The sequence below is a fragment of the Pseudophryne corroboree genome, chromosome 6, assembly GCF_028390025.1.
Source record: "Pseudophryne corroboree isolate aPseCor3 chromosome 6, aPseCor3.hap2, whole genome shotgun sequence".
Taxonomy (NCBI): Eukaryota; Metazoa; Chordata; class Amphibia; order Anura; family Myobatrachidae; genus Pseudophryne; species Pseudophryne corroboree.
The window spans coordinates 479,645,602-479,672,449 of record NC_086449.1 but is presented as its reverse complement, the minus strand read 5'-3'; the positions used below and the strand labels follow the sequence as shown (position 1 = coordinate 479,672,449).

The 26,848-nt window shown below is 41.1% G+C and overlaps 1 protein-coding gene across 14 annotated transcripts in view; it reads left to right on the top strand.

Annotated features, from left to right (window-relative positions):
* FOXP2 (forkhead box P2) overlaps positions 1 to 26,848 on the top strand; it is a 327,173-nt gene that overhangs the window by 106,196 nt on the left and 194,129 nt on the right. For all 14 annotated transcript variants that reach the window (XM_063927254.1, XM_063927253.1, XM_063927256.1 and 11 more), the window contains exon 3: positions 12,906 to 12,995. In XM_063927254.1, the coding sequence (XP_063783324.1) occupies positions 12,906 to 12,995 (90 nt within the window). The remainder of the gene's footprint in view (positions 1 to 12,905; positions 12,996 to 26,848) is intronic.

Sequence of the window (26,848 nt, the reverse complement as noted above, 5' to 3'; positions counted from 1 at the left end):
AGAATGGATTGTGATAAGAGTCCCAACTACTGGCATGAATCTGGATAGCTGTAAATGGTTTATTTTAACAACAAAATAATTTTATTATTTTTTAGAATACCAGAACATACTTTAATCTAAACTAAACAATGTATTTGGGACATTTACAACTGGGATTCACACGAATGATGATGCAGTATGTATTCATTTGCACACAAAAGAGTTAATGTACCGCATAAAAAGACTGTAAACTGTCTTCCTCTGTGTAAGATATGCATAGCACCCAGTGCTTAAAGTGGTCCTAGAGAGGTGGTGGAACTCACTGCCCCTCCCCATGGTGCCCAAGTAACAAAGGTATTGCATGCGCCGTAAGCACGCACCGTAAAAAGGGGCATGGTCTCAAAAAGAAAGGGGCGTGGTCACACAATAGTAATAATGCCCAAAGTAGTAGCACCCCATAATACACATAATGCCCACCACAGTAGCACCCCTTATGCAATGCCCACAGTAGTAGTGCTTCTTATCCAATGTCCACTGTACTGGTAGTGCCCACAGTGGTAGTGTCCCTTATACAGACCACATAGTAGTGGTGCCCCTTATGTAATGCCTGTAATAGTAGTGCCCCTTATGTCCCCAGGAGTGATGCCCCTTATGAAGTGCCCCCTTTACAATGCCCTCATTAGTAGGGCCCCCAGTAGTAATGCCCTTAGTGGTAATGCCTCTGTGCAGTATTGCCCCAGTAGTAATGTTGCCTGTAGTAATGCCCCAGTCGTTTAGCCCCCTGTAGTTTGCCCCATGTCGTTTAGCCTCCCAGTGGTAATGCCCCCAGTAGTTTAGCCCCAGTAGTTTGCCCGCTTTTAGTTTGCCCCTTTGTAGTTTAGCCACCAGTAGTAATGCCCCCCTGTAGTTTGCCCACTTGTAGTTTAGCCCCTGTAGTTATGCCTCCAGAAGTTTAGCCCCTGTAGTTATGACCCCTTGTCGTTTAGCCCCAATAGTAATGCCCCTAGTAGTTTAGCCTCTGTAGTTATGCCCCCAGTAGTATTGTCCTCCTGTAGTTTGCCCCCAGTAGTTAGCCCCTTTGTAGTTTGCCCCAGAAGCTTGCCCCCTTGTAGTTTGCCCCAGTAGTTTGCCCCTTGTAGTTTGCACCCTTGTAGTTGGCCCCCAGTAGCTTGACCCTTGTAGTTGGCCCCCAGTAGTAATGCCCCCCAGTAGTTAGCCCCTTTGTAGTTTGCCCCAGAAGCTTGCCCCCTTGTAGTTTGTGCCCAGTAGCTTGCCCCCTTGTAGCTTGCCCCCCTGTAGTTTGCCCCCTTGTAGCTTGCCCCCAGTAGCTTGCCCCTTATAGTTTGCCCCCTTTTAGTTTGCCCCTTGTAGTTTGCCCCCAGTAGCTTGCCCCCTTGTAGTTGGCCCAGAGTAGTAATGCCCCCCAGTAGTTTGCACCCAGTAGATGCCCCCAAGTATTAATGCCCCCCAGTAGTAATGCTCCCAGTAGATGCCCCCCAGTAGTAATGCCCCCCAGTAGATGCCCCCCAGTAGTAATGCCCCCCAGTAGTTTGCACCCAGTAGATGCCCCCCAGTATTAATGCCCCCCAGTAGTAATGCTCCCAGTAGATTCCCCCGAGTAGTAATGCCCCCCAGTAGATGCCCCCCAGTAGTAATACCCCCCAAGTAGTTTGCCCCAGTAGATGCGCCGCTACACTAAGGAAGAAAACAAACAAAAATGACAACACTCACCAAGCCCCGCTCCCGCTTCCAGACCACTGCAGTCCTCTCTTGGTGCCCTTTCCTCGGCACTAAGGGAGAGACGTCATGACATCTATCCCATAGCACACAGTGACAGTGCCACAAGCCAGAGCTCAGTAGTGAGCTCCTGCCACCGGCTTCCGCTATAGAGAGGGAGACAGGCGCCCGCTGGTAACACCATCTCAGTGGATGCCCGGCATCTCCCTGCAGCACCAGGGACACATCGGGTTAGGTGAGCTGGAGGAGGCGGAACTGCATTCCATCTCCAAGTGGAAGTGACGGAACGCATTTCCGCCCCGTTCCGGCTCACTTTAACCCCTAACAGGACCTAATAATTATTGATTACTTAAATTAAAAATGTGTTTCTTTTACCCAGACTGAGAACAAATTTTATGTCTGAAAATAATTGGTTTTCAATATCGAAGCATATTCTATTTTTCTTCCCCTAAAATGAGCCTTTTTATTGCAGATTTGGTCATACTTCATTACTGATATTGTTTATTGTACTTTCGGGATGTGTCGTGTTTTTGTTGAACTGAGTAATGGAATGCGTCAATGAAATCTGAAAGCTGACCTGCAATTACTTGAGAATTCTGAAAGACAATGACATGATTGTTGTGGGAAAATCTCCAAATGTTAAAAGTATGTTCTGTAAAAGTATACCAAAGGCTTATATGGGAGGCCAAATCAATGTTGTAAGGAGATAGAGCCAGTGCATTCATTTTGTTTACTTTGGTTTTCACTGTCGGCCTGCTTTCGCTGAAAAACTTGCTTGAAGCAGACTGTAGCAGACCTCTCTCTGTCTTTTCATAATTGATCAGGGGATGACTACCTTCCCTGAGGGTTAAGACGTGGCAACTTTTTCTGTTTGCTCAGCATCTCAATGCGGTAGTTCAAACATTGTTCACACCAGCTGGCAGTGTAATGCCATATGCACATCTTGTCAAAGCAACTGTTGTCATGGATACTAGACACTATCTGGGAAACCAGCTCATTGATTCTGTTGTAAATTTGTGCAGAATTTTATTGGATTTGATTTGCTATTATTTTCGGAAACATTTACATCTAAAAGTATGAATGGTGTAACACGAAGGACATTAATTAACACTATGAGTGAACTCTAAGTATCCATATTGTTATACTGGAGACATAGATTAAAAGTAATGCTTGCTTTTTTGGTCACAAAAAAAGGACACCAATGTGACTTGAAGTTTTTGTGTTCCATAGTAATGATGCCTCACTTTATCGATGTTTGCATGAACAGTAAAACAGTTATAAGTGTCTGTTCTATCCACTATGTTAATCTAGATGCTAAAAGAGCCTGAATAATAGGAAAATAATTATTCAGAGTTAGTGCTTTTGATTATTAGAAAACAGGATGGGAGAAGTTATGCAGCTATCTCATATGTTTTAATAGGCCCAGAATTTATGATTTGTGCAACACATTTGTTGTACTGCCTTCCAAGTCCCAGTTTAGCAGCACCCTATAGATCATTTAAATTGAACAAACAAAAAGTGTTCTAGTCGTAATTAAAATGATTGGTTTAGAGCTTTGATTCTATACTGGCAGGCATACCTAAGACGTCTTATGGTAATGGAAGACAGTGCATGCCCTAGTCCCTGTCTGTGCTGCCTAGCCGGCATTTTCTACTGTTGTTTTTGGAAATTAAGGGACTTTGAAAAAATCTTTGGATATTAACATTATGTAAACTTCACAATGTTGGTTTGTGACTTAAATTGTTTAGTAGCTGTACAAGATGTGAAGCATTTTCTAATCAATTATTAGCATTTTAAAGGTTTTTTTTTTACATTTCTGTGGCAGTTGTACTGCCCTTCTCTGTAAAGTAAGAAACCTATCATTTAAGATAACCTTGGAATTTTGCATTTGAAAAGAAGTTTAAAAAAATATTGTAATGTCCACATGACAATAATACTAAAATATTTAATAAGTACATTACCTGGATAGATATCAGTAGTGTTTCCAATTGACAAATAGTAACTTTGTAATGGTTGTCTTTTATGTGCTGTGAAAGTGTACAGCTTACTGTTTCATCTTCACTAGGATATCCCCAGAATAGCAGCTATTTTCTCCTATGACATGCCAAGTGGACAATAAATATTTATCAGCAAGATTCTACACAGCTGTAATTTGCAAACTGGGGAAAAAAACCAACAGAATGCACAGTGTATATTTTTTTGGCGCCAATTACATCTTAGCAACTTGTACACACTCTAGTAGAGTGGTTCTCAAACCGTGTGCCTGGGTACCCTGGTGTGCATCAGTGTACTTTCACACAATTTACTTATTTTTATATTTTTTTCAACATTTTTCGTTAAGAAACTTTTGACCTAGGGGTGCCGTGAAAAAATTCTGATAGCCTAAAGCGCAGTGACTCAAAAAAGTTTGGAAACCACTGCCCTAGTTTATATTTTTTAAGTGAACCTTTATGCAACCCTTCACAGGAACAGTAAATCTATATACAGTATATTTTACTAATATAGTCTGATTGTAGCCTCATTCATGCTTAAGTAACTATAGATGATAGGGAGATGTTAGGATTCTCCCCATTTTATATATCTCACATTTTTATATTTCAGTGATTTAGTTACATTACTTTTTGCAAGTGTATAAATTTGATTACACTAAAATAGTAATATTTAGTTTCAAATTCACTTAACTTAGGTTATTGGGTTAAATATTTATTCAATACAAATTTATATTTCTGTTAAAAGTGACATAAGGGAGGTCCAAATATGAAAATAGAAACCATACAGAGTTGCTATTGGTCTCATGATCTAAATGAATGCTGAGTAATTGTGAAATGTAAAGCACTTTCCCGTTTATCAGAGGATATATCTGTGACAAAAGTAAAAAAGTAAACACTCCCTACTTCAATAGGAAAACAAAACAAAAAAAAGTTGAAGCCACCTGGATGGTAATTTATCATGTAATCAGTGGTTGTTGAAATTATTGACTATTTCAATGTTTATTCTGATACTTGTTTACTATGAAACTGTTACAGTTACAGGTGAAAAGGAAAACCATTGCTATCACTTTCTCTGATGCTTTCTTATCAATTGTATTGTAGGGTTTTTTAATATCTGATACATCAAAACTTGTGAGAAGAACGACTTAACTGGTGACTATTGTTAAATGTAAATTTTATGGATTTATTCAGTTATTAATATTTATTTAAAAACATATTTAATACTATTTTAGTTAAAACAATATAGGTAGATGGTGTCTAGCGCCACCCTCTGGGCGTGTCAAGCATACACCTGTGGCATCTAATGCCAGTTAAGTATTAAAAAAAATAAATCACTAAATCAATAATAAAGTAAAACAAAATGTCTCATTTCAATCAAATAGCTGTCTGATATTGTCATCAACCTTAAACTTGCACCAACTCGTGGAACATATTAGCTATTGTGCATTAGGCAGAGCTCACGCTAAATGCAGTTTTTTTTATTATTTCTAGTTGGATCTGGCATAAACTACAGTAGGTTTGGTTAACTATAAACCATTAAGTTATTTCATGTTTATTATTCTGCTCATTAATACAGAGCCTTTAATGTACATTAATGCAAAATTTTGATTGAAATAGAGATGTGTGGGTTTGTATTTTCTCGCCAAATATATCACAAGTTATCAAAATTTATCTTATTGGCTATCCAAAACACTAGACAGCCAATACAATGACGTTTTGAGAACTGATTAAATCCGGACAAATCCGAACCCACTCATCTCTAGCTTTAAATAGTTCTTAGTTTCCATAGCAGCACAGTGTCTGCCGGCATTGAGCACTGGAGGACACTTCCTCTCTCATTTGGTACCTCTACTTACACTGTCAGCTACTGTACTGGTGGGATGTATTTATGTGACCGGCAGTCAGGAGACCGCCGGTCACATTACTGATGGCTAAATCCCGCCCCCCTCTAAATCCCGACAGTTAGCATGCTGACTAGCAGGGACTATTCGCATTTATCGGTGTCCACGACACCCATAGAGTGGGAAAAGAAGATGTGACGAGCCAGCGAGGGGCTTGTTGCGATCCACTGCCGGGATCCTGCAGTCGGTATGCTAACTGTCAGGATCCCCAGTGGTGGTAACGCATACCCAACCTGTACTGTTACTGAAATGAGCTGAGTGGGGCCCCGGGTACCTTGAGGGGAGCAAATGCCATGCCTCCTCCAAATTAATTTTTTTAAATAAAAATACTATAAAATTCTACTGTATGCATGGAAATTTGTTCCCCTCAGAAACTGACCCATAACCCTCCAACAAGCTCGGAGTTAAGTAATCAGATTGGTGCCGTCAGCTCCAAGGGCTGGGTAATCATTCAAATTTGTTACTGAACTTTTTTTTTTAATATACCAGAAGATATGCTTTCCTTGAAATATACACTTCCATTGATATTAAGAAACTATTGGGTCTAATTACTAAGCCTTAGACTGAGATAAAATGGACGGAGATAAAGTTCTAGCCGACCAACTCCTAAGTGTCATTTTTCAAGCACAGCCGTAACATGACATTTAGGAGCTGATTGACTGGTACTTTATCTCCATCCATTTTAACTACAACCATAGCTGCAACAAAGTATTTGTGGACTTATGAACGGTCATGGTTGAATAAACAAATCCTTTTATTTTGTTGTTATGAATTGTGTGTTGAAATCATCTATTTGTTAAGTTACATAATGCACAAAAAAATAACTAAAAACCAAGGCGCTGATCACAATAAATATAATTTTCAATAAATGTGCAATTATCTGGAAACTGCTGCTCCAATCAGTTGGGTTACTTCAACCCTCACTACAAGATAACAATAGAACAAAGAAGCGCTGGATCCAAATAACAATTTAATAATACAATTGAACAACACACTTAAACTACATTATAACTACACATGGTCAGTGCTACTGAGGAATTGGTTAATTGTCTGAATGTTGTTAGTACCAGTTAATATGTAGAAATCAGTTCTGTATTTAGTCCATTAATGACTTATTATGAAAAGATTATATTTTAATCCAAATTCTAGACAGGTCCGGGTCTCACAGAGTCCAACAATATATTAGTAGTGGCTGTTATTGGTCAGCGATTAGCTTGTTAGTATTTTGTATATATTATGTATACCTTGTCAACTTTGTTAATGTCCAAGTGGATACATGTACACAGCAAAAAAACATACTGTACAAGCGTGCAGGACCACAGGAGGGTAGAGCAGTACTTTTAAATAACCAAGTTCTTACCTCCTAGCTGCTTGATAATGGAGCCCACAGCATAACGAGAACAGACTTGGTGCAAATAAGAAATCAGCATCTTTCTAGACAGTATAACCTACAGTGTGAGCTGCTGGACACCAGGATCCAGTCTACATTTCACACACTCAGCTGCTCCACTCACGGTCCCCAGCTGCACCGATCTCTAGGTTGTGTGGCCGGATCCCAAATGTGCTGAAAATTGCCTGCACATGTGACTTGATGCATTTCTCTGCCTTAACTAATCAGTGGCTTCCTCAGAAGTCATTTTAAATGGTGCTCTGTGTGTGCAATCTCCACAGTAAGTGCATATAGGGGGTAATTCAGAGTTGATTGCAGCAGCAAATTTTTTAGCAGGTGGGCATAGAGAGTTAGATTTGGGTGGGGTGTGTTCAAACTGAAATCTAAATTGCAGTGTAAAAATAAAGCAGTCAGTATTTACTCTGCACAGAAACAAAATAACCCATCCAAATCTAACTCTCTCTGCAAATGTTATATCTGCCACACCCGCAGTGCACATGGGGGGTCATTCTGACCCGATCGCACACTGCAGTTTATCGCTGCGGTGCAATCGGGTCAGAACTGTGCATGCGCCGGCGCATGCCAGACGGCCGTGAGAAATTAGTTTTGCAAGTGAAAAGCTGCCTTATTGGCACTTTGGACCAATTGGTGGGTGTATATATTTATTTAGATGGTGTGGCACATTTTCTCTTGCACCATATTTTCCCATATGTAAGAAAATTCTCGTCAGGTAATTCCCCAGGTGCCCATAAATTGATAAGCTTGTGGGAGATCTCTCTAAAGGCCCACACACACTGTGAGATTCGGGCTATTTCCAATTCTCACTTTGCGATAGGGCTAGGTCGGCATCGCAAGCACATAATGAGTGTGCTTGCGATGCTGACTATGTGCGATTTTGGCTAAGTGTCAATTTTGACTATCACTTCTATAGAGATAGTCAAAATTTACTTGCCTGCACAGTCTATCTAGGCTTGTGATGCCGACTGTGCGGGACTGCGCATCAGCATTGAATCGGGATCGCAAGGTGACTTTCCCCTAGTGATCTGCACTAACTTTACTTATGATTTTGACTATCTAGTCAAAATCCTAAGAAAATATCTCACCGTGTGTACACACCATTAGCCTCTGAGCTAGCAGACCTCAATCCATGAAAAAAGCACAGTCTGTGTTTAAAATGTGTGTGATACTCGTGGTAAAAGATGTTTGTTTTTTGTGTGACAGTATACAATAGGAATTGGCCAGATGGGAAGACTTAGATGGAGTTGGCCAGTTTAACAAATTATTGCAATATTTTGGAATAAGTATTCCTTGAGTTTAAATGAAAATATACAGAGCATGTATGATTTCATATATTTAGATAGATAGATAGATAGATAGATAGATAGATAGATAGATAGATAGATAGATAGAATAAATTACACTTCGGACTTCCGGCGGGCGGGGCATCCAGCATGGCCGCTTTTTACTATGTCTGCACAGGGGCTTGAGTAATCCACATCAATCCTCCTTTCCCTAATTTCATGGGACTATAAGCTTTATGGGAGTGTGTTCCCCAAGTGCTGAGGAGCAGTTTGCTACCCTACTCGCCCCTGTGGACCTATTTTTCACCGAAGTCAGGCCGTTTTATGTAAACGGTGTGGATGGCTGCTTGCTCTTGGTGCAAACCTTGGGAGGACCGCGCCTAGAGTACTGAAGCGCCGATTACCCTGCCCCCTCCTACCCTTCTATGCCCTCGTACTGCAGACCCCATCCGTGTGAGGGGTTCAATTACGGAGCGCCCCTCAGTATACCTTGGGAGGTGACGTCTCTGCTGTGACCGCCCGACTCGTGGCCTGTGGACTCCCGTGGCTGATATCTGGTGACTCGGGCAGCCGGGCGGGGGGCATTGCCGCTGGAGCATTGCTGCGGGGTGAAAGACCCTTACGGAGCTGTTTTCGGCCGAGCGGGAGAGTCCTCTCGCACCCTGCCGCTCCCCTCCATTGGGAACGTAACGAAGTGTCTGCTCTCCCCCTGCCGCACATCGGTTCGGCCGCGCTGCGCTGGCCTGGCTGAGCGAACTGAGACTCTGCTTTTGTGCCGCCGGTGGCACCCCCGGGGATCACAGCGGCTGTGTGCTTAGATCCGTTGTTATCACTCTCCAAGCAGTTTGCTTACCACCCTCCGCAGCTGCGGCTCTGTGCCGATATCCGCACCTTTGAAAGTGAACGCCGGGGCCAACAGGTTTGTGGTGAAGCTGTGCGGCTACGAAACTATCCCTATTTAGACGGCTCTCGCCTGCCTGACTTTCCTGAGGTAAGATCTCCTTGAGGCCTCTCCTGGAAAGCTGTCGCCCCTCCAGCTGCCTTAACCCCAGTGCCGCGGAGACCATCACCCTGCACCTCCTCCTGCTACTCCTGGCCAGAGACCTTTGGCTGGAAACCCCTGACGGCTGGGAACTGTTACCCAGGTGTGTGGGACCCGCTGCTATCGGGGACCCTCTGTGGACTACTGGCGTCCTAACCCTCTGCTGGACTGTGAGGACGCCTGTGTCTCTGCTCCGTTGACGGACGGGGAGGAGCGGACATCGGACTCCTCCACATGCTTAGCCGCTTGACCATCGGACCTCCCCGCCGCTGACCCCCTGCTGGCTTGCTCTCTACACCGGGGCACTGGCGCGGGTGATCGCCTGTCATCGGTGCGCTCGCCGCCTCGGCCCTGAGTCCTCCTGTGGCTGTCCATGTGCTGTGGGCCCTGATGCCTGTAGCTGCATATACCACTCCTCACACCTCTGAAAGCAGCCTGTGAGCGCACATTACCATCACTCATTGTGAGCCTCTGTAGCAGAACTGCTCCTTGTCATCCTAGACTTTTGGTGCACCTCATTTTGCTGCTGGACTTGGGGCATACTGTACTTTGAACTCTCACTTGTGTGCTGGACCGTTGTTCTATTTCTCCTAGGACTGTAAGAATCCCTATTTAATATTTCTTCCTCAGGAACTGAAACTATTACTTCCCCAGCCCTCCCAGAGTTTGTTTTCATATATATATATATTCTGTTGAGGAATTTTTTTTTTTTTGTATTTTGTCAATATAATAACTGCTGTTCTTTGTTAATATTAATAACACTAATTACCAGTCTTTCCCTGTACACTGATTGTGTCAACGTTATGCCTTTGTTTGTCTAGCATAATCTAGTGGTGATTCATATAAACACATTTGTGGCAGGTTGTGCTCCCCGTTATCTTAGCAACACAGTTCATTGTCAAATATTTCTCACTTAGAGGTGAACTCTTCATTACCCACCTTTTCTTTTGTCATACCAGGGATAATGGCTATGCAGGTGAAGACTGAAGGTAATGCTTTTGCTACCCAGCTGGCAATAGAGATGTCTCAAATTTTATTACCTTACCTAGAGAAGAAATTTAGTCATTTACTGTCTCTCTTCGATCAGGGTCATTCTTCCTTGGATGATCAATCTCCCCGTCTGGACGTATCACTCCTATCACAGGGTGACTTTGGGATTGATTCTCCAATTAACAATGGTCCCAGTGTTAAGTCTATTGTGTTTAAGTCCACATCTATTTCTGATGTTGCCATTTCCAAATGCAGTGTTACCTCTTCCAATTTGGCATTGGATACCCTGTTTTCTGCTTCTCTTATGGAACAAGTTGTAAATTGTAATCTGGAGATGCTCGAGGAGAGGAATATATATGGGCCACCATGGAAGTTATTCATTGACGTTTGTAAACCTGATTTTGGTTTTTATAGCCTTCCGTTAGCTCTGCTAGTTACTGGAATGGCGATATGGCATCTGAGGCAACGTACTTTGTACCCCACTGTTCATATTTTATCTCAGGTTTTTGGTCTCTTGGGAGCAGTTACATGAAGAGATAGTTATTTCTCTATATCGTCTTGCCTTTCTCCTACTAGACACATTTGTACGACTTTGACCATCTCTCGTGATCTTTAAATTTTTTACTGGTGGCGGCGTATAGATTGTTTGTTACCCTCTCTCATGTGATTTATCTACATTATTTTCCTAATATGTTAGTGGGTTGTTTGTGAAGTTTATATTTTTGTATTTAGTACAGATATTTTGTGTTTGATAGCCCCTTCAGTTCTACTTCTTTTTACCCTATGCCGTCATATAGTTTCCACTGCATAGGTAGTTTGCATTTCAGTTTGCAGTTTATCTTATGACCATGGGCTACGGCCGTAGCTCATGCTCTCGTCATTTTGGTTTGGAAAAATTTGAGGAAAAGGAGGAGTTTGGAGCAATGCATTTTTCATTTAGCATGTGATTACCATACGCCTTTTGCTAATCGTTCAAATAATAACCTATTACACTGCCTTTTATGCTGTGTTAAAAACTATCTTACTAGTTTACCTGATATATATGTTACATTGTCATGATTTAAGACTTGCTCTTTGACTATGTGGATTGTCTGAATGCATTTGCTTCAATAAAAAAAATGTTTAAAAAAAAAAGAAGAATAAATTACACTTCAATCCAAAAACAATATTTATTGCTTGAGAAATAGTTACATGCACCTGAAATGTATCTTTCTAATAAACCTTTGGGTTTATGCATCAGTTTGGACTGGAGTGTGACAACATAATTACATTTTTATATCAAACAGACATATTGTAAATCTAAATTAGTACAGATGAGTCTAGGCACATCTTTGCTGCTAGCCGTGGCTAGTGTGCCCACAAATGTGTGCATGGTTTGCATGCTCCCGCAGCCGAGTTGCATGCAGGTATGAATAATCACACCTGCAATGAGCATGCACGCGGCAAAATAAATAAGGGAGGGCACATCTGTATATACATATATATATATTTACTGTACACACACACACACACACACACACACACACCTAGAATAACAAATAAGGGAGCGATAATGGTGCTCCATATGGATAGAGAGATAGGGAGATAGATTAAAATTATTTACTAAAAAAGAAATCCATAAAATATGCTCACAATAGTCAGTGTATAGATTTACCAGGATATCTGGATAACCGAGGATCATGTCACACAACCACTGCTAGTCTGCAACCAATAGGATCACAGGCATTTGACATCAGGGCAGCCAAATGAGAATCACAAGCCGCAAAAAATGCATTTCACCGCAAAGATCACTGATGCAGTCTTTGTGATGAAACACGTTGGATAGCCTATTAACTTTAAAAAAATAAAAATAGATATATATGTATATATATATATGTATAATGTTCTTGTGATCTGGCACTCACATCAATATAAAAGCATTGTCTATGTCGTATATATATAGCATAAACAGTTGGCACTCTCCTCTTACTGAATGTTTACTTGCCCAGGTGCCCTCCTAGGTACTGCCATACCATGTACATATCCTCCAAATCGGCGGGACTCAAGGGACTTTGAAAAGAAGAGTCAAAGACAGCATGGTATAAGTCAACATTTCGGTCCCCAGGACCTTTATTAAGGGTTCTTGATAAATGTCCTGGGTACCGAAACATTGAATTATACCGTGCTGTCTTTGACTCTTCTTTTCAAAATCCTGTGAGTGCCGCCAATTTGAAGGATATATATATATATATATATATATATATATATATCTATCCTCCAATCTCTATTATCTATCTATATATATTATCTATCTATATATATATATATATATATATATATATACACTAGCTTATTCTGGTAGTCATAAAAAGGTACATTTGTTCTTTTTTATCATTGATAATTTTATTTTACAAGGGTAAACAAGATGCTATGATTGGTATTTCCAAATCTAATAGTTGCAACTCATTTTTGCTTTTACAATATTTTTTTTATGTAACTCTAAATATTATTTGTCTAACACCTGCAATAACAAATAATATATAGGTCCATGTTGTTCAGCATTCCTTATATTTCTATTTGTGTGTTTGTATCTAGGCTCTCCAGGCAGCGAGACAACTTCTCTTACAACAGCAAACAAGTGGACTAAAGTCCCCAAAGAGCAGCGAGAAACAAAGACCACTTCAGGTATGTGCTGATTAAGGAACATAATGGAACATAATTGTTAATAGTAAATAGAACACAATATTAAATATACTAATGGATTGAGATTTTAAGATGGCATTAAATCGATGTATTACCTGTACTACGTACATATGAATAAGTACAAATAATTTTTCTACAGATTTCTTTTTATAAATCATTGAATGAGTTGTGTTGAACTTTGCAAAACAAACCACTGTCAAATATTTCTAAATGATTAAAGCTATAAATGTTAATCTATACAATGGGCAACTGATACAGTGAAACTCATAGTACTTCTGTGTAGCCTTTGAGCAATAAAATGGAAGATCCTTGAAGACACAGAAGTTGTACAAAGAGCTGAGACATGATACTCCTCAAGGCAAATATCTGTATGTTGTTTGGGATACGTTATTTGCGCTGTTCTAAAGTAGTTTCTTCCTTTTTTCCAGTATTTTATAAAAAAAAAAAAGTACTTTAGAAATAAAAAGTTCAGTTTTACCTGCAGCTGAGTAGTCACTCCTGTATACTAGATCTGCTTGTGGCAACATCTTAATTCCTAACTTTAGTTTTAAATAATACAGAGAGTAAGTAAAAACCTGTCTCCCTAAGGAGGCCATGAGAATGCTGTCTGAGAGGTGTACCTGTTTTCTCCCTCTAAGAAGTGGAGAATACTCATGCACTAGCACAAATTGAACTTTGAATGTTTAATTTATTATCCCTGGAAGATTTTTTTTTTTAAATACGAATGAAGGTAAAATTGGAAGAAATACTAAATGATAGATGTCAGCTATGCTTTTGCAATATTTTCTTTTAACTTTGATTTTCCATCTTTAAAATATTTTACAGAACAGAAAGTCCTGTAAACTCTGACACTTACAAACTATCCAACTTGGTGAGCCTAGGGAACATATTAAGCTCATCTTCTTCTAAACCTTTATATGGACACGCACACTTTTACTCCTTTTCAGTGCTTTCTTTTACAAAGCTTTTAACAATATGGTGGTCCCAAATTCAGGCCCCAACCCTGCTGTAACCCAAATCCCCTTCCTCATCCAATGCCCTAATCCACAATTTGTATCCTTGTAATTTACCATTACATATTTATCTGCCAGACACACAGTGTACATGGACGACTTGGGCTGAATGCCATGCTTACTACTTTGAGTCTGTTTTCTGCCTGTTTGTTGATCAGCATCCACAATTGTTTTTCTCTCTTCTGGCAAAAAAACTGTTCAAAATTGTTTGAAACTTAAAATAAAGTATTTAAAACATATTCAGAGGGATATAATGGAGTCCAAAATCACCGGAGTTGAACATTTTTGTAAAGGGGCAAACACTTCTAAGGGAAAACTATGGGTCTAATACAGACCTGATCTCAGCAGCACAATTGTTCTCTAGTGGGCAAAACCATGTGCACTGCAGGGGTGGGGTGCGGGTGTGGGCAGATATAACGTGAAGAGAGTGTTAGATTTGGGTCGGGTGTGTTCAAACTGAAATCTAAATTGCAGTGTAAAAATAAAGCAGACAGTATTTACCCTGCACAGAAACAATATAACCCACCCAAATCTAACTCTCTCTGCACATGTTACATTTGCCCCACTTGCTGTACACATGGTTTTGCACATTAGAGAAAAATGTTGCTGTTGCGATCAGTTCTGAATTAGGCTCTATGTATTGTAAGTGATTGCCCTTTAAAAAAAACTGTTCTATATTGGCTGGCATCCCGCATCTCTGGCGATCTCAGACTCCATTACATCTCGCTGATGGTAACAACATAGTTGGCTAAACAAGAACAACTGTATATACAGTAATAAAGGTACTAAAGTAATTATGTGAGGTCACATTTCTGTGTGAATGCTAGGATTGTGTGTCAAGATGTTGGCTTCTGCAGCAGTGCAGAATTACCATGTTCCTTACTGAGCGTAGGTAGGGGAATGACCCTCATTATATTCTCGCATACAAAATCAAGATTTTGTTTTATGGAATGTGATAGTTTAGAAAATATTCAAAAGATAGGGAGAAATGTGTCTTTAGGGGGCTGTTTTCTCTTAAGTGGGGATTGATGAGAGGCAGCACAGAACATTTTCTCTCCACAAAAGGGTTTCAGTTAAGCATGTCCTCACAGGACAGGCCTTAGCCTACACTTTTTGAAGGGATACATTTTACACCCTCCTGATGGTTTCATATGGATAAGGGCTTTCCTTAGTGCAATTCATTCAATTGCCAAATTCAAAATATTCTAAATCCGCAAAACTAATGTGTTATAAAGATAAATCCATTGTCCTCTCACTCTCATGATTCATTTAAGATATAAAGAAGAATAAAATGTTGGAAAAAAACATAAAAGCTGTCATTAATGGAAGGGTTTGCCCTACAGTGGTATTAGACATTTTTATTCTCTCTACTGCCTGGATTTCTAGAAAGAGATGTAAACTTGTTTCTGAGAGCAGTTGTAAAAGCTCAAGTTCAGACATTACTTTGTGCAATGTGAACTATATTGCCTGATTTCATATTTTATGGTTAGTAAATAACCTATAGTAATGTTTTGCTGCAGTTAGAATGCAACATTGTACAGTGCTGGTAAACTTCACACGAAAGTATCATTGTCTTTGCTACTGTCAATATACAGTACCCAATAAAGATCCATTTAATTTGCAACAAATTATTTCTTTGCATCAAGGAACATTTTGGGCCACGAGTTATAATGTTAGATTAATTGTCCAATATCAACTGCAATATCATAGCATGTGTTCCCAGCCTTACATCCTTTTGGATGTAAACTTCATATGATCTGTTTAAATATAGTACATTCAGTATATTCTTTTCTTATATTTATCTCACTCTTCTGCTTTTATTAGCTGGTGACATATCACCAAATCCAGGCCCCAACCACCTTTCCCTCTCACACTCTGCTGTCTCAAAACAACATAGAAATCCATCTAACCTCATAAATATCACGTGTCTCCCATCCCCCTCCAAATCACTAAAATGTGCCTTATTGAATGCACGCTCTGTTTGTAACAAATTAACATCCATCCATGACCTCTTCATATCTCACAACTTTAATCTGCTGGCTATTACAGAAACATGGCTCACACAATCAGACACTGCCTCCCCTGCAGCACTGTCACATGGTGGTTTCCACTTCTCACACACATCTAGGCCTAATAATAGTAAAGGTGGTGGGGTCGGAATCTTACTGTCACAGTTTTTCACATACACTGTTCTACCTCAGGTTCCATCACTCGCATTCACCTCATTTGAAGTTCACTATATCAGGATTTTCACCCCCTTCTCTCTGCGTGTTGCAGCTATCTATCGCCCTCCTGGGCAACCTAAACAACAATTTCTAGAAGATTTCTCTGCCTGGCTCCCACACTTTTTATCCTCTGACATCTCCACCATCATTATGGGCGATTTCAATATAGCTCTTGACAGTCCACAATCTGTTCATGCATCCAAACTCCTCTCTCTAACCTCCTCTCTTGGCCTAACCCAATGGTCCGACTCCTCTACTCACCATGAGGGCCACTGCCTTGATCTTGTGTTCACCAGGCTCTGCTCAGTTTCCGAATTCACTAACACTCCTTTCCCTCTCTCTGATCACAACCTGATCACCTTCACAATCTCTTCTATTACTTTAAATTCTAGGACACTAAAACCAAGCAAGCCTCCTCTAACCCGCAGAAATACTAGCAATATACATTTTCAACAACTTTCCACTTCTCTGCAACAACTGCTCTCACCAATCACGACATTTACTACACCTGACACTGCTGTATCACACCTGCACCAGACCCTAGAGAGTGCCCTTGATGAAGTGGCTCCAGCTACCTATCACACTCCACGTAGGCTTAGATGCCAACCATGGCACTCTAAATCAACAAGACACCTACAAAAACTGTCACGTAAAGTAGAACATCAGTGGCGGAAATCTCAGAATCCAAGTGACTTTCTCACATATAAGACTACCTACCACTCCTATCGTCAGGCCCTGGACACTGCCAAACAAACATATTTCCAATCTCTCATCTCTTATCATGCCAACAACCCAAAGCAACTTTTTAATACATTTAAATCACTTCTTTACCCTCCCTCACCTCCCCCACTAGCTACTATCCGTGCACAAGAACTTGCTTCCTACTTCAAGGATAAGATTGATAAAATCCGAGATGAAATGGTATGCTCTAACTCAGCCAGTGACCTGCTCAATTCCCTACCTGAACCCTCTGGCACTTTCTCTTCATTTGATCCCACAAGTGAAGATGAAGTATCAACACTCTTTTCATCCTCCTACTCCACTACCTCTCCTCTTGATCCTATACCCTCACAGGTCAGTAAAACTTTGCCTCCTGTGCTTATCCCAACCTTCTTCTAGATCTCTCTGCTGCTTTTGACACTGTTGACCACTCTCTTCTCATACAAACACTACAATCCCTAGGTCTTCAGGACACAGCCCTTTCTTGGTTCTCATACTACCTATCTAATCGCTCTTTCAGTGTTCACTTCTCTGATTCTACCTCCTCTTCTCTACCTCTATCAGTTGGAGTACCGCAAGGCTCAGTCTTAGGTCCTCTGCTTTTCTCAATCTATACCTCCTCTCTTGGTAAACTAATCAGCTCCTTTGGATTTCAGTATCATTTGTATGCTGATGATACTCAAATCTACCTATCCTCCCCAGATTTGTCACCACCAGTATTGGCTCGTGTCACTGGATGCCTGTCTGCCATTTCATCTTGGATGTCATCTCGCCACCTCAAACTCAACATTTCCAAAACCGAATTAATTATTTTCCCACCAGCTAAGAGTAGTTACCAACCTGATATCTCTATAACTGTTGACAATGCAACTATCCACCCCACCCCACAAGCTCGTTGCCTAGGTGTCACCCTTGACTCTGAACTGTCCTTTGTTCCACACATTCAATCTGTCTCTAAATCATGTTACATGCACCTTAAAAACATATCCAAAATACGCCCTTATCTTACACAAGACACTGCAAAAACTCTAATCCATGCACTCATCATCTCCTGCATTGATTATTGTAATAGTCTCCTTACTAGTCTTCCCAAACATAGGCTATCACCACTTCAATCCATTTTAAATGCAGCTGCGAGGCTAATCTTCCTCGCCAAAAGTTCTTCATCTGCTGATCCGCTCTGTCAGTCCCTCCATTGGTTACCGGTATTCTACCGTGTCAAATATAAAATACTTTTACTTACATACAAGGCTATTAACCAAACTGCACCATCATACATCTCCTCACTCATCTCAAAATATCTTCCTACCAGACCTCTCTGCTCTGCACAAGATCTGCGTCTCTCATCCACATGTATTACCTTTTCCCACTCAAAATTACAGGACTTTACCCGGGCTTCACCCACTCTGTGGAATGCACTCCCATGCACAATAAGACTCTCCTCTAGTCTCCAAACCTTTAAACGTTCTCTGAAAACTCATCTCTTCAGACAAGCCTACCAAATTTCAGACCCACACACATAACCTTCACAGCTTGCCTATCAAGTTACATCCCCTCTGTACAGTCCACATAAACTCACATTTTGTCTTCCAACATTGCTGGGTGATCATATCATATACAACCCATTAAGAACCTAGCAACCTGGGGAACCATTATGTGACAGGTAGCATCTATCCTTGTGTATCAATGCCTATTTCCCTATAGATTGTAAGCTTGCGAGCAGGGCCTTCCTACCTCTGTCTGTCTGTCTTTGCCCAGTTTTGTTCTATAATTGTTCTAATTGTAAAGCGCAACGGAATATGCTGCGCTATATAAGAAACTGCTAATAAATAAATAAATAAATAAATAATATGCTTGTTATATAATATTATATAATATTGTTATAGGAGACATACAGTAATTATATATACACATGACATGACATTAAACCTGCAATATAGAGTTTAAGCAAGCCCTGATAACATTGAGGGGCGTATTTATTACCAACCATTTTTAATATGATTAGGATGTTATAATTACATACCAACTTGAAATGCACTAATGCAAACTATCACTTGCATTTACGATTGGCTTGTGCTGGGACAGAGCTTCAGAAAATGTTTATTTGGGGGGGGGGGGATTGACCGAAATATTGCTTTCATAATAATGCCCCTTAGAAACTTCACCGGCCTAGTGCCCCAATAGATATTTAAAATTCTAGCAATGTATGTGGAGTCACAATCATCTGTAGCACCCTAATGGTACACATTAATTCTGCCTAATTATTCCATTATTACATTAAGTTTCATTTTATTATTATTATTAGCACCACAATTCTCAGTACACAATACAGCTGAGATGTAAGGAAGCAAAGGAGTAATTGGTGTTCTACTATGGGCAGGCAGCCGCTGGAAGAGATAAACGGTAACGAGCGAGTGGAAATGTATAGACAGTGGCTGAGTAGGAGAGAGCTGTACTTAAAGTGTGAGTGAATAGGGTTGTGAGAACAGGAGGGAAGAGGGCCCTACTCCAAGGAGCTCACAATCTAGTGGGAGGGGGGAAGTTCTATCTATATTGAAGTGTGAGTGTTAAAACACTTTATCTACTGTACATTTTGTTGAATGTCAAGTGTTTGCCTTGTTTTAATGCATGTTCATACCTGACTTAGGGGAATATTCACATAGAGTGATAGTTTGGTATCTACTGTACAGTATAATTAGCAACTTTCTTGTTCAAAGATGTAGGCTACTCTTCTGTTAGAATTATGCTGTGTACACACGGTGAGATATTTTCTTACGATTTTGACTATATAGTCAAAATCGTAAGAAAAGTTAGTGCAGATCGCAAGGTGAAAGTCACCTTGCGATCCCGATTCGATGTTGATGCACGGTCCCGTGCGGTCGGCATCGCAAGCCAAGATAGACTGTGTAGGCAAGTCAGTTGTTACTATCTAGTATAAAAGATAGTCAAAATTGACACTTAGCCAAAATCACACATAGTCAGTATCGCAATCACACTCATTATGTACTTGCGATGCTGACCTAGCCCCTGTCGCATAGTGAGAATCGGGGTTAGCCCGAATCTCACTGTGTGTATGCACCTTTAGGCTTAATTGTAATAACATTGCTACTATTTGTAGTCAGCAAGATAGTTGCTATTTAAAGTGGTATTTAGTGTTTAGAGAAAAATGCCAGCATCCGCAAATTGCAGGCTACTAAACTTGGGCCTTAGTTTTTAATACAACATATATACTATGGCTACATACAACTGAGTAATCTCACTATGTGGGTACTTGTTCTAAACCCAAATATAGTAATGACCTTTTACTACTTTTCCTTAGTCATATTGTTATTCCTCGGGAATAACATTGTCCATTGAGATATGCATTGAACATACAGTATTTGTGATTTTGCGATATGGCAAAATTAGGTGCAGTTGTTAATGTCACATTTAGGCACTGGCTATTTGTGTCATTTTGGTGACATTGCATGTTGTATGAGTCGCTAAAACCAGCATTTATGCAGACTGAAAAAGCTCTGCAGTACTCTTTTTATCATTTACACATCCATCACACAGAACCACCTTTTTGTTTCTGCAATGTGCTAGGTACTGCAAATTCAGATACTAGTGCTCTGTTGCTCATCATACATAAACCAGCTGTGAAACATTTATTTTACATAGGGGGATCAATTGTTGAGCATTACTCAAGGAAAATATATATTTTTTAAAAGCCTATTTATAATTTAGGGGTACATGTACTAAGAAGTGATTAAAGTGAAGTAAACCAGTGGAGATGTTGCCTATGGCAACCAATCAGCTGCTCTGTATACTTGAATAGTATGCAAATTCTAAATGTTACATAATGCTGATTGGATGCCATGGGCAACTTCTCCACTGGCTCACTTCTCCACTTTTATCACTGCTTAGTACTTGTCCCCCTTAGTTACTATAGCAAGAGTCAAACTTTGTAGTAAATTCAACTGAAATTGATTTTGTGAGTAAAATTCCCCAGAAAATAATTACATGGCTTTCAGGATGGCTGTTTTGCTTATTGAGCATTTTCTACAAAATAAAAAATAAAAACAAGTAAAATATGAAACTTTGATTTAGCATACAGTATGTTGCTGAATTTATTTGTGTTACAAGATGAGTTTTGATAAAGTAATCACGTAATTGTAGAAAGAAACATCATCCTTGACACCTTAGAATACGTATTGTACTAATAATTTGACTTCCTCGAATACAATGCTAACACATTTATGCAGAAATTTGTACATTTATCACACTGTATAACGTGAATAAATGTATTCAGCCATATGATTGCTACCATTTAAACCTTGATAACAGCCCATTTTGTGTATGTGCTCTCACTGTAATTGCAAACAAATCTTACTATGCCCTTATTAAAATATCATACATAATGTGCCTGTCTCATAAAGATATATAGTAATTGTAAATGACAGAATACATTTAGCTAAGTTTATTGTTACTGACAACACTAACCTAATGCAATGATGGGCCACATCATGTAGGAGTATATTTCAGTTTGTTATGTTTATAGCTGTGCTATATCACCCTACATGGACATCCCAGCTTGTCAACTACTTAGAATCTTAAACTGCAAACGTTCCATAGCTGTGTGTGATAGCTTTTACATGTTGGGGGTAAAATGAAAATAAAACAGTTTTGTATTTTAATCTTATTCCATATACAGTAGCTTTATTAAATGAAACAGGTCAAGTTTGTTGCATTTTATTGTAACTGATATTTGGGGAAAGGTCAGTTCTGATGTCAGAACTACAGTATACAATGTATTATCAATAGTTATTGTTGCCAGTCACGTGAGCCTTACCGTCAGTTGATGCGACCATTTGGTTTTGAACCATAGCCAAGCAAGCAATTCATATAGTGTGTCCTGTCAGAGTATATATTTTAATTGTGAATCACTTTATGGTTCCAAATGATGTAGGTTATATGGAAATAGAAAAAGAAAATAATAGTGTGTGATAATTCTTGCTTGTGTGAGAAGCACTGGAGCATATACCCTATCCCTTATGTGGTTAACCAGTTCCAGTGCCCATGGCTGCATATCTGAAGTACAGGTCTGGGATATATTGACGCTAGTGACCTGCTACTTGAAGCAGCTCTGGATTAAGTGAGATTCATGCTTAATGCTGGTGCCTGTGTGTTCAGAAAAAATGGCAGAAATCCAATTTATCCCACAAGAGTGGGGTTAATGATTGGTAGCAAAGGTTACCAATCACTACTGGATTAATATGCATAAACTGAGAGAAATACCATTAAAAAAATGTTTTCATCATTTACATGTTACTGTTTCAAGATTGCACAGTTGACTGTGTCAGCAAGTTTTAGGGATCACCTAAAAGACTGACTGAGTGACATAATGTTATCAACTGATCACATTTCTAATCATATCTGTTACATTGTGATCAACCATCATATACAGATGGGTCCACGTTTATCTTGACCTTTAATAGGATTAACTGAGACTGGCCAATCGGACTTAATCCCCTGCTGTAATGACTTAATCCCCTGCTGTATTGTTCTCTGTATTGTATTGCATCTGAGAACAATAGATGAAGGGTTTATGTTAATATACCATGTTGTGCCTAGGCGCAGAAAACTAGTCAAGATAACTGTGGACCCATCTGTACATTTTGGAGGGAATCCAGTTGGTTTGAAACATTGGCAATGACCCCGTATAATACACCCCTTGTGGTCCACACTCTACCTGAATTCACCCAATTTTGTATGCAGCCCTATGTGCGAGTTTGAGTGGCTGTTGCTGTACTAACTTGCCGGGGTGAAAACATTGCCCACAATTGCATATGTCCCTTAGTATCACACATGCACCAGTTTATGGCCATAATGTTTATAGATCACCAATTTGGCAGTCAAAATTATGGCAAGTAGTAGCCATGTCAGAATGTTTGCACATTTGCTCATGTTCATATGTAACCATTTGTGGGGTCATTTGTGATTGTATGTCACATCACAAACAAACACCTCTCATACAAAGCTCAGTGTAGTACCATAAGACCTGATGCTAGACAGTCATATAATTGTACATTAGAAACAGTTCCAATGCTCTGTTCAGAATTAGCCCTCAAATGTTTCATTTGTAACAAGGACGTTAGTATTGTCCTATATACAGAAGTGTAACTAGGGTCTTTGGCACCCAGAGCGAGATGAGGAACGGCGCTCATTACCCCCAAAAAAACCATTGTGCACGTGCCAAAAAAATTGACATAACCACATGTCAGAAGGGGAGTGGCCACTGAAAATGGGGCATGTCAATATGACACGTCACCCATTTCTTGTCACTCTGGGAATATTCCATTCCATATGCACCTTATCTATATGATGGTTTCTCACAACGGGGATCCTCTGAAGAAATGTGTACTCCCATGGAAGATGGCATCATCAGTTGGTATTCACTATTCATGTAGGATATCACATTGTCCGGAAGATGCCTGTTTGTGTAGAAATATTACCATGGTCATCATCATACAACATTATAGTTACTATAAATAGGGATAAAATGTAACGGCTGACAGCAGCATCAGTCAGAAATTTTAGTCAAATCGTCATGCATAGGAGACCACAAATAGGTTGAACTCGATGGACAATTGTCTTTTTTCGACCTCAGATACTATGTTACTAACAGCAGTTCAACCAGACTCATGCCTCCTGTGTCACTTCCTTCCACCAGTGTCTCTCAGCCACACCATCATCTCCCCCTGTGTCTCTCAGCCACACCATACCCCCTTGTGTCTCTCAGCCACATCATCTCCCCCTTGTGTCTCTCAGCCACAATATCCCCACCTTGCATCTCTCAGCCACACCATCATCTCCTCCATGTGTTGCCTCTCAGCCATATCTTCTACTCCATGCATATCTCTTAGCACCATAATTTCTTCCCTGCATCTCTCAGCCACACTATCTCCCTGTGCGTCTCTAAGCCACACCATCATCTCTCACTCATCTCTCAGGCACACCATCATCTCCCCCTTGTCTCTCAGCCACATCATCATCATCTCCCGACTGTATCTCTCCCACACCATCATGTTCTACCAGAATATCTTACCATCCACCTCCATTTACTCTGTGTCAAACAGCCTCCCCCACTCCTTTCTGTGTTTCTCCTCTTCATTCTATGTCTCTCTGTGTCCTTCCCCTTCATTCTGTGCTTGTCTGTGTCTCTTCCCCCTGTTAGGCGCCGGGGTCCGCGATGTCCTCGCGGCCCGGCGCCTAGCTACTAGGGACGCCGAGCGGGCTAGCCGCCGGGTCCCTAGCAACGCTGGGACACCGTGCGTGCGTAGCCGCCGGCTCCCTAGCAACGCAGGGATGCCAGGTGTGCTTAGCCGCCCGGACCCTAGCAACGGGGACGCCACGGGCGGACCGCTTTCCCCGTTGCAGGGTCAATCAAATAAATCACACACACACTTGTCTTTGCTCGTGCAGCCTGGCAGCTGCACGGCATGTTGATAATCTGGCTCTGTAACATCTGATTGGAGGACTCCTTGTTAAATACTTTCTCAGTGCTTCACACAGACGCCGGTAATAGCTTCCTGCATGCTGCTTAGGTTTGCTGAACGTCAGTTCCTGTCCTGCTGTGTCCGGTCATTCCTGTCTTCAGAGTTCCCGAATCTTGGAGTTATCATCTCATCCCAAGAAGTCTCTGGTCCTCTATTGTCCGCCACGGTCGCCAGAGAATCTCGTGTGGTGTTCGTGAGTTGCGGCTCTGCCGTGTGCTGCGGCTCAGCCCGCTATATTTTTTGTATTCTGTTTCGGAGCATTTGCGGAGGGTTCCGCTTCCACAAGTCCTCTCCGGAACTCGGCGGTGCCGGGTAGGAGAGTGGACAAGTGGTATTTTGGTTGTCCTTTTCCCTGGCGGTATTTCCGCACATATTCTAGTTTAAGTTACCTTGTAGCCCCTGGCCTTGTTGCTGAGTTAGAGGGCCCCTTGTTATCACCCTGTCTCTGATTTCCCTTTGTCTCCCATTAAGACCTGAGGGGGCATCGGAGTTGGGCAGACGTAATCCGCCCTTCAAACGTGGCTGCCATAGGCTCAAGCAACCATAGTCTCGCAAGGGATTTCTGACAGCACGGGCGAGACAACAGTGTTAGGGCGCCAGGGGCTATTTTCCATTCCCGCTTCCTTGCCCAGCATTACGTTCCAGTGCTCAGGTCCTTGTTATAAAATCTCCTCAGACCAGAGTGCTGGAATCATAACATTATTACCGGCCAAACCAAAACTTAAAATTAAACGGGGTTTAATTTTTTTCTCATTCAGTTTTTGTGAGAGTTTATCGGCCTCATGAATCCGTCAGGTTTAGGGACGAATCCCGGTCATCTCTTAGTAAACCAGATTCAAGAACTTACTCAGATGGTTCAGGATCTTTCTCTTCGGGTGAGATCGCAGGAAGATCTTTTGCGAGCCTCCCCGAAGGTAGTCTCTGAACCAAAGATGCATTTGCCCGACCGTTTTTCCGGTGATAGGAAAGAATTTTTTAATTTTAAAGAATCCTGTAAACTTTATTTTCGTTTAAGACCAACATCCTCTGGTAATGAATCTCAGCGGGTTGGGATTATTATTTCTTTACTTCAGGGGGATCCTCAGACCTGGGCATTTGGTTTAAGAGCAGAGGATCCTGCGTTGTTATCTGTAGACGCCTTTTTTAAGTCTTTAGGGCTCTTGTATGATGACCCAGATAGAGAGGCGTCCGCTGAGAGTCAGCTGCGCGCTCTCAAACAAGGAAAAAATCCTGCGGAGGTTTATTGTACCGAATTTCGCCGTTGGTCGAACGACTGTGGCTGGAATGATCCTGCCCTGCGCAGTCAGTTTCGCCTCGGTTTATCTGAATCTATAAAAGACAGCCTCCTCCAGTATTTCGCTCCTGAGACTCTCGATAAACTTATGGAGCTTGCTATAAAGATTGATCGTCGTCTCCGTGAGCGGAGGGCTGAAAGAGGAGCATCTGTAAGGTCTAGTCCATGTGTATATTCCATTCCAGAGGACGTCGAGGAGCCCATGCAGATGGGTCTCTCCCGGCTGTCTCCTGAAGAAAAAACCAGAAGACAAAATTCCGGTCTTTGTTTATACTGTGGTTGTAAGGGACATTTTGCTCGTAATTGCCCGAACAAGTCGGGAAACGCTTTGACCAAGTGAATTGTGAGGGGGTTCACTTAGGTCTGCAGCTTATCTCCTCGAACAACTCTCTCTTAGTCCCCGTTAAGGTTTCCTTTGGCAGCCTCAGTTCTTTGGTGTCGGCTTTTGTCGACAGTGGAGCTGCAGGAAACTTTATGGATTTAACTTGGGCTAAGGCCTTAGGCATTCCGCAGTTACCATTAGATAGATGTATCACCATGCACGGCTTAGATGGGGGTCCGCTTTCTAATGGGATAATTACTCACCGTACACCTCCAGTAGTACTTACCGTAGGAGCCTTACATTCCGAAAATATTGAATTTTACCTTACACATTGCCCGGCAGTTCCTGTTGTTCTGGGTCACCCCTGGCTGTCCTTTCATAATCCCACCATTGATTGGCGGTCCGGGGAGATTTCCCAATGGGGTACATTTTGTGCTAAGGAATGTATTTCGTATCCAGTCAGAGTTGCAGCAATCATTCCAGAGCTCATTCCTGTGGAATACCAAGAGTTTGCCGATGTCTACTCTAAAGGCAATGCGGATATTCTGCCTCCCCATCGGCCTTATGATTGTACAATTGAGCAAGTTCCAGGTGCCACTTTGCCAAAGGGGAGATTATATGCTTTGTCCGGGCCAGAAACTACGGCCATGAATAATTATATTCAGGAAAGCTTAAAGAAGGGATTTATTAGACCATCAAAATCTCCTTTCAGTGCAGGTTTTT